At 48.2% G+C, this 9395-nt stretch overlaps 1 protein-coding gene across 1 annotated transcript in view; it reads left to right on the plus strand.

Annotated features, from left to right (window-relative positions):
* The window catches only part of LOC122545940 (uncharacterized), a 72107-nt gene extending 63086 nt beyond the window's left edge, over positions 1-9021 (plus strand). Inside the window, 1 exon segment of the mRNA XM_087975329.1 lies at positions 8008-9021. Coding sequence (XP_087831455.1) covers positions 8008-9021 — 1014 coding nt within the window.
* Positions 9022-9395: the final 374 nt, after the last annotated feature.

A 9395-nucleotide genomic window follows, 5' to 3' on the forward strand; every position in this document is an offset into this window, starting at 1 on the left:
ACTGAGGGGCAGTTGTGAGGTTCACATACATTGTCCAGACCTACACTTCCTAATGCCTGCAAAACTGAATATTTTCTTATACTGCATGTTCAGCTAGGCTTGAATTACTAATAAGGGACAGAGAGAACCAATCCATCATTCTATGAAGCAGCACAGTCCAATGGCCTGAGGAGCAGAGACAGCCTGCAGCTACAAGGTCAGGCTATCAAAACAGAATTCCTTAGCCAGGGCTCAGACAGCATTCTGTTAACAGTCTACATTTTTTTCTAAACATTGCTTTGTGATAAACTGGCTTCCATGCAGTTTTGTGTCAATTTTGATCAAATTCTCCCACAATCCCTCCTTTTTTATTAAAAAGAGGAGATTGGGGGTGTCAGCAAAAGGGGAATTATACCCAGAGCCAGGGGGATTGTCAGGAGGTAGTGTTGGGAGATCGGACTGTTAGTCCTCGGGTTCAGTAAGGACAGGGGCAGAAGGCTCCAGGGATTGGGAATCATCATCAGGGATTTCATCAGGAAGGGGAAATCTTGGCCACTGGAGAGGAGGCCACAACAGTGAACTGAGCCGAGCACAGGATTGTCTGCGGGGTGACTTTGATTTCCAATCGAGCAGTTCCAAAGGCAGGGGGAAAGAAAGCTTCAAGTTGCTCAAATTACATAAGGGCTTGCTTGGTACGAATTCGGGATGGATGGGGATATGGGCACATAGCCAGCAGCTAGAGTGGTTGACCTTCTGTGCATAAAGAAAAGTATTAAAAGTTTGTGCGAAGATTTGTAGCTCGGGTGCTCGTTGTTGTGGTTCTGTTCGCCGAGCTGGAAGTTTTTGTTGCAAACGTTTTGTCCCCTGGCTAGGCGACATCATCAGTGCTTGGGAGCCTCCTGCGAAGCGCTTCTTTGATGTTTCCTCCGGTGTTTATAGTGGTCTGTCCCTGCCGCTTCCGGTTGTCAGTTTCAGCTGTCCGCTGTAGTGGTTGGTATATTGGGTCCAGGTCGATGTGTTTGTTGATGGAGTTTGTGGATGAATGCCATGCCTCTAGGAATTCCCTGGCTGTTCTCTGTCTGGCTTGCCCTATGATAGTAGTGTTGTCCCAGTCGAATTCATGTTGCTTGTTGTCTGCGTGTGTGGCTACTAAGGATAGCTGGTCATGCTAAATTACCCATAGTGCCCAGGGATGTGCAGGTTAGGGTGAATTGGTCATGCTAAATTACCCATAGTGCCCAGGTATGTGTAGGTTAGGGTGGATTGGTTGCTAAATTACCCATAGTGCCCATGGATGTGCAGGTTAGGGTGGATTGGTCATGCTAAATTACCCATAGTGCCCAGGGATGTGCAGGTTAGGGTGTATTGGTGATCCTAAATTACCCATAGTGCCCAGGGATGTGCACGTTAGGGTGGATTGGCTATGCCAAATTCCGCATAATATCCAGGGGTGTGCAGGTTAGGTGTAGTACTCAGGGTTAAATGTTGAGCAGTGGGGGTGGGGGAATGGGTATGGGTGGGTTACCCTTGGGAGGGTCAGTGTGGGACTCGTGGGTCAGAGTAGCCTGCTTCCCCACTGTGGGGATTCCCTGAAGGGAAGGGATTCTCCTTCCCTTCTGCTGCAGGGCCGCACAGGTGCAGTGAGGTGGCCCGCTGTCCACCTCGCCCCGCCCCTTTACCGTCACCTTTCCCCGCCCCTTTTAATGACGTCACAAGGCAGAAGTGGCCCTGTCAGTTTGAGTGACACTCCCTCCCTCTGGGCAACTCCTCAACCTGGGAGGGCTGGAGAGACGGGAGGCGGGGAAGTCTGTTCCCTTGGTAGAACAGGAGTGAATTCAGGGAGGGAGCAGTCTCCGCAAACTCAGGTAGGTTTCTTAATTACCCCAGTGAAGAGGGACGGAAGAATAGAGATTGGAAAGGGGGAGGGGTGGACATTTTTTCTGTTTTTCTGTTTAAAATGCACCCGATTCCCACCAGTAACTGCAACAGGTACAAGTACAGCACATGCAATATTCCTCATTGCAGCTTCAAGCCGGTTTTGCATCCTCTGTTCTTCCTCCACCTTGGCTCCAGCACATTCAGCTTCCTTCCCTCATTCCCATCCCCCCGTCCTGATGTCCAAGCTGACCCGCAAAAGTTCCTCCATTCTTTCTCCAGTGTCTTTTGTGGGTTTTGAAAACTTTCTCAATCCTTTTAATTGAGTCGATGAGTTGGGAAGTTATGTTGTAGCTGCACGAGGTTAGGCCACTTTTGGAATGTTGTGTGCAGTTCTGGTCTCTCTGCTAGAGGAAGGATGTTGTGAAACCTGAAAGGATTCAGAAAAGATTGACAAGAATGTCGTCAGGGTTTGAGTTGAACAGGGTTGGGCTGTTTTTCCTTCGAGCGCCAAAGGCTGAAGGGTGACCCGACAGATTTCTATAAAATCATGAGGGGCATGGATAGGATAAATAGACAAGGTGTTTTCCCTGGGATGGGGGAGTCCAGAACTACAGGATAATAGGTTTAGGGTGAGGGTGTGGGGACGATTTAAAAGAGACCTTTGGGGCAATGCCTATGTTGAGGGTAGTGCATGTAAGGAATGAGCTGCCAGAGGAAGTGGTGGAGGCTGGTACAATCACAACATTTAAAAGGCATCTGGATGTGTAAATGAATAGGAAGGGTTCCTTTTTTTTTAATTGGCAGCTCTCAGAATGAACAGGATGTCTGTCACTCCTGTGTATTTTTTAAAAAATCTTTTTTCCTTTTAACCCCCACGATACCGCCTAACTGCGGTAGTGCTTATTTTTTCCCCAGAACCCATGTTGTGTGTGCGCAGGTGTGAGACACAGTGAGAGACACAAGGTGTATGAATCTTTATTCAATTTCCACCACCAGGAAGAAAGGAAACACCCGAGTGGCCAATGACAAGCAGTGCCCTTCACAAATAGGAAGGGTTTACAGGGATATGGGCCAAGTGTTGGTAAATGGGACCAGATTGATTTAGGATATCTGATCAGCATGGATGAGTTGGACCAAAGGGCCTGTTTCTGTGCTGTACATCTGGTAGACAGTGGTCCTCAAAATTCTGTTCCCATTAGGCTCTCCCTTAACTCTCTTGCAAATGGTCTTGGTGACAGTATGAGATTCTGAAAAGAAACAGGACCCATAAATGCGCAAGGGAAGGATTCCGTACATGGAGATGGGTATAGTTACTTATGCCGCATAAGGCCTGCTGTATCCCAGCCAGTGGAACGCAAGCTGTTTGTCTATACGGGCAGGAGGTATATGGCCCCTTTGTCTCACAGGAGTGGGTGAGACAAGTCTCAAATAGGCAGGAGATGTTATGTGGAACATACACACCCATAGCTGGTTCCATTAAAGCAATTCTCATACGACCCTGCAGAAGAGTTAAAAGACATCAGCAAACAGGTGGCAGGAGGGCTCATACAGTATTGGAAAACTTATCCTTAAGCATTTTGACTAAAATGTTTAATTTTGAATTATACAACACATTTGCTGCACAATAGCAAATAGGCAGGGAGAGTAAGACAATTAAGAACGTTTGCCTGAACATCAGTGAATCTGTATAAACAGGACACCGAGTGATAACATTCATGGCTGTTCCTTTGTGAAATTAATAACAATGTTTGATTCTGACCTCAAAATGAAACTTGCTACAAATTGACTTCTCCCTTGAATTATTGTCCTTCACTATTATCTGTCTAGTTCAGAGCATGCAGTGCTTTTGTTAACTTTTTGTGTTTGTGACAGTATAGTCTTTGTAAACTTGTGTATAAAGGTAGTAACTTGTGTATAAAGTGAGGACTGGAGGTCAGAGCTGAAAATGTGTTGCTGGAAAAGCGCAGGAGGTCAGGCAGCATCCAAGGAGCAGAAGCTCATGCCCGAAACGTCGATTCTGCTGCTCCTTGGATGCTGCCTGACCTGCTGCACATTTCCAGCAACACGTTTTCAGCTATAAAGGCAGTCTGTTTGTGATAGTACAACAGAGTAGCCTGCCAGGGCTCTTGAAGGAAGAACAATGTCCTACTCTCCTGGGTTATTAGAATCCAGTTATGGATTATAGGTATCAGGGTTATGTTGTAACAGTGATGCTATTAGTAAATTAAAGGGATGATTAAAATTAAACTAAAACTGTCTGCAAGAGTTTTTGTGAAATTCCAGACTACCAAAGGTACGATCTCCGGGATGAACCAAGAGAGGCTTACAAGTTGAGTTCATAAGGAATTCCTTGGGCCGTCTCAAATCTGTACTTCATCAAGAGTTCTTCATTACTATTACCAACAAAGTGCGATCCATTGTCCAAGCTAATGCACGCAGGTATACCGAAGCAGGGAATAATTTCCTAAAGCAAAATCTTCACAGTCTCAGCAGCAGTGTTAGGGGAAGGAAAGGCTTCAATCCACTTAGAAAAAACATCAACAATAAGCTAAACATATTTATAACACTGACATTTCTGCAACTCAATGAAGTCCAGTTGAAGTGTCTCAAAGGGACCCTCCGGCAAGGGAGTTCTACCCGGAGTGCAAGGCAAGCCTTTTCCAGGGTTATGTTCCTGACAAATAAGACACTGGCTGCTAACCCTTTGAGCTCGATGTTGGAGGCGGGGATGCCACCAAGCCGTCAGGAGAAAGAGGGCGACCGAACGGGCACCATCGTGAGTTGCATAATGTACACAGTCAATAACCCATAGAGCAAGATCATCAGACATACAAGTTTAACCCACGGGAGGAGTCCAGAGTTGGAATTGTCCTCCTGCCTATCAGAGTTCCCCCCCCCCCCCCCCCATTGTCTAAATGCAGAAGTTGGACCATGAGCTTCTGAAGCTGCTATTGCTCCCCTCTCTCTCTCTGAATGAAGATTGAGCTTCACCCCAGACTGCAATGCCCTTCCACTGTCCAACATCTCTGAGCACGGTACTCTCTTTTCTCACCACCTTTTTCCAGATGGTGAAGGGAGGTGATTTGAAATTGGAGAACTCAATGTTGATCCTCAGGGCTGCAGGCTGCCCAGGCACAAGATGAGGTGTTGTTCCTCCAATTTGCAGTTTGCTTTGTTGTGGCAATGGAAGAGGCCAAAGATGGTCATATTGGGAAGGGGAATTAAAATGAGTGGTGACTGGGAGGTCCAGTCAGCTTCTGTGGACCCAGCTGCGATGCTCGGCGAACCATTCCCCAAGTTTATACTCAGTCTCCACGATGTAGAGAAGACCACAGTTGGCAAACACATGGCAAATGGAGTGCCACAATGTAAAGTTACATCCTTTGCTGTGGAAAAAAAAGCAGAAAGGAGGTGAATTTCCGATGCTGGAGATCAGAGTCGAAAAGTGTGGTGCTGGAAAAGCACAGCAGGTCAGACAGCATCCGAGGAGCAGGAGAGTTGATGTTTCAGGCACCAGCCCTTCATCAGGAATGATGTGTGGATGTGCAAAGGGGCCTCAGCGTCCTCCTACACCAGTCACTGCCAGTTGTCAGACAGGTGCAGCAAGCAGTCAGCAAGGCAAGTGATATATTAGCAAGAGGAATTGAGTTCAGAAGTGGGGATGTCTCCCTGCAGTTAGAGGGTCATTGAATATATTCAAGGCTGAACTCATCTGATTTTGGAACAACGAAGAAGTGGATGTTTGTGGGGGAAGGCAAGAAAATGGTTTCAAGACCAGTCCAGAATAGTTAGTCAGACAGCACAGAAACAGACCCTTCAGTCCAACTAGTCCATGCTGACTATATTCAGAAACTAAGCTAGTCCCACCTAGATTGGGCCTATCCCTCCGAACCTTTCCTATTCATGTACTTATCCAAATGTTAAGTTGTAGAACGAAGAGACCTTGGAGTGCAGGTTCATAGTTCCTTGAGAGCAGAGTCTCAGGAAGATAGTGAAGAAAGCGTTTGGGATGCTTTCCTTTATTGGTCAGAGCATTATGTACAGGGGTTGGGAGGTCATGTTGCAGCTGTACAGGACATTGGTGAGACGACATTTGGAATACTGCATTCAGTTCTGGTCTCTCTGCTAGAGGAAAGATGTTGTGAAACTTTGACAGGAGTTGGAAAAGATTTACAAGGCTGTTGCTAGAGTTGGAGGGTTTGAGCTACAGGGGGAGGCTGAATAGGCCAGAGATATTTTCCCTGGAGCATGAGGGGCTGATGTTTAGGGGTAAGAATAAATTATACAAGAGGGATGGGTTGCACCTTAAAGGTGGGGGACCAGCATTCTGGCAGGTAGGTTTGCCACTGCAACACAGCTGCGTTTAAACTAAATAGCAGGGGGGGGGGGGGGGGGTAGAGGGGACAAACTGGAAGTTTAAGAAGAAAGTTAGAACAAGAGAAGTCAAAAAAGACAATGGAATCAATGGAGCAGAAAACTCAAAAGAAAAGGATCATGCCGTAAGGTCAAGTGAAATAGGGATTGATAGGAAGGGTGAGGGGAGTAACAAATTAAAAATATTAAATATGAATGCACGAAGCATTAGAAATAAGGTGGAAGAGCTTGAAGCTCATTTGGAAATTGGCAGTTACGATGATGTGGGGATAACTGAGATGTGGCTTCAAGTGGACAGAGCCTGGGGAATGAATATTCAAGAGTATACGTGCTATCATAAGGACAGACTAACTGGCAGAGGGGGTGGGGTAGCCTTGTTGGTAAGGAATGATATTCAGTCCCTTGCATGGGGGGACCAGAATCAGGGGATGTAGAGTCAGTATGGCGAGAACTGAGAAATTCTAAGGGTAGAAAGACCCTAATGGGAGTTATCTACAGGCCCCCAAACAGTAGCTTGGATGTAGTGTGTAAGTTGAATAAGGAGCTGAAATTGGCCTGTCGCAAAGATATTAGTACAGTTGTTATGGGGGATTTCAACATGCAGGTAGACTGGGAGAATCAGGATGGTACTTGACCCCAAGACAGGGAGTTTGTGGAGTGCCTCTGAGATGGATTCTTAGACCAGCTTGTGCTGGAGCCTACCAGGTGTTGTGCAACAAATCGGATTTGCTCAGGGACCCCGAAGTAAAGGAGCCATTAGGAGGTGGTGACCACAATACAATAAACTTTAATCTGAAGTTTGAAAGGGAGAGGGTAGAATCGGAAGTGACAATATTTCAGTTGAATAAGGGAAGCTATGGAGGTATGAGGGAGGAGCTGGCCAATGTTCAATGGTGCAATCCCCTAGCAAGGATGGCAGTGGAGGAACAATGGCAGGTATTTCTGGGTATAATGCAGAAGATGCAGGATCAGTTCATTCCAGAAAGGAAGAAAGGTCCTAAGGAGAGGAAGGGGTGGCCGTGGCTGACGAGGGAAGTTAAGGACCATGTAAAGACAAAAGGGAAAAAGTATAACATAGCAAAGATGAATGGGAAATCGGAGGACTGGGATGTTCATAGGGGCATTGATTGGGTGAATATCCAAGGTCTGTTCCCCTGGGTATGGGAGTCCAGAACTAGAGGGCATATGTTTGAGCTGAGAGGCGAATGATTTAATGGGGACCTGAGGGGCAGACCTGCTCGCTCTCCGCAGTATCCCAGTGTTGTGAAAGATATTCACTTTCAGGTAGGTTTATCTTGACATTAGTCTTGATGTTTTTGCTTTTTCTGCCCCTGTAAGATCCTGAATCAGCACCTTCAGGGGAATTAGTTAGAGTGGCGTGAGAACAGAGGGGGAGAGAGAGTGGGATGGTGCTTTCAATTTTGTGGAATAACAAAAGAAAAGAATATTCCGCAGAAAGTAGGATTCCTTGTTCAGAATTTCTACCCTGCACTGACAATGATGACTTTTGTAATCTCTTTTTAACAGAGTATTGGACGATCTGAAGACAGAAGTTTCAAAATCAACAGATGAAGGGCTCTCCATTGTCTGCAGTCCTCACTTTGACATCAATGTCTGACAGTCACTCAATCCATCGGGACGACAACAATTTTCCAACTATGATTCTGTGAGAAGGAGCAAAGCTTTTTGGTTCCTGTTTGAGTACGTTTTCAGCATCAGTGGGACTGGATGAGAGACCCTACTGTTGCAGTGCACTGAGTGTGGAGCCTGAAGCAGTTATATGGCCTGGAAAAAGAAATTCACGGTGGGGAGGGGCTCCACACGCGTTTGTGTGTGGCTGAAGCGTTGGCCATGGAGAAACCTGAGGAATCCTGCCCCGTGGAGAAACCGTGGAAGTGTGGCGACTGCGGGAAAGGATTCCATGTCCCGTCTGTCCTGGAGACTCATCGGCGCAGCCACACCGGGGAGAAGCCATTCTCCTGCTATGTCTGCGGGAAAGGCTTCAGCGATTCCTCCACCCTGCTGAGACACCAACGGATTCACACGAGGGAGAGGCCCTTCAGCTGTCCCGAGTGCGGGAAGGCCTTAAGCAAATACTCCGCCCTGCTGACCCACCGGCGAGTCCACATGGGGGAGAGGCCGTTCAGATGTCCCAAGTGCGGGAAGGACTTTATCCAGGCCTCTGCCCTGCTGAGGCACCAGCGGATCCACATGGGGCAGAGGCCGTTCCCCTGTACAGAGTGCGGGAAGGCCTTCAGCAATTCCTCCAACCTGCTGACCCACTGGCGGGTCCACACGGGGGAGAGGCCATTCCCCTGTCCTGTCTGCGCAAAGGCCTTCAGCAATTCCTCCAACCTGCTGACCCACCAGCGGGTCCACACAGGGGAGAGGCCATTCAGCTGCCTGAAGTGCGGAAAGGACTTTACCCAGGCCTCCAACCTGCTGAGGCACCGGCGGGTCCACACGGGGGAGAGGCCGTTCAGCTGCCCCAAGTGCGGGGAGGACTTTACCCAGGCCTCCAACCTGCTGACCCACCAGCGGGTCCACACGGGGGAGGGGCCTTTCAGCTGCCCCGAGTGTGGGGAGGGGTTCAGTCAGGTGAGCCACCTGCGGAGGCATGAGCAGCTCCACTAGGGGGAGAGGCCCTTCAGGGGCCCCGAGTGCAGGAAAGGGTTCACCTGCTCGATTAAGCTGCTGACCCACCAGTGTCTCCACACCAGGGAGAGGCTGTTCACCTACTCTCAGTACGGGAAGGGCTTCACCTGCTCCTCCCTACTGTGGACGCACTGAAGCGGCGACGGCCACGTGCCATTATCGACTGGACTATCAACCCAGTTTCGGGGTGCTGGGTTCGAATCCGGCCACGGCAGATGGCAGAATTGGAATTTGGTCAGAAACTGGAGTTCAGAATCTAACGATGAAACCATTTTTTGCGGGGTGGGGGGTGGGGGGGGAGGTGGAGAAAATCCCCATCTGATTCACTCACATCCTTTTTAGGGGAGGAAACTGCTGTTGTGGGAAAGGATTCACTCAGTCGTTCCAGCTGCATCCTTTACCCAGGCTGGCCTACACATGACTCCAGACCCACAGCAGTGTGGTTGACTCGACACTGCCTGTCCAACTTACTTGAATACAGGATACAGGTTGAAATTACTGAGTGAGAC

The sequence above is a fragment of the Chiloscyllium plagiosum genome, unplaced genomic scaffold, assembly GCF_037043375.1.
Source record: "Chiloscyllium plagiosum isolate Xiang-an unplaced genomic scaffold, Cpla_swu_hap1 HiC_scaffold_27, whole genome shotgun sequence".
Taxonomy (NCBI): Eukaryota; Metazoa; Chordata; class Chondrichthyes; order Orectolobiformes; family Hemiscylliidae; genus Chiloscyllium; species Chiloscyllium plagiosum.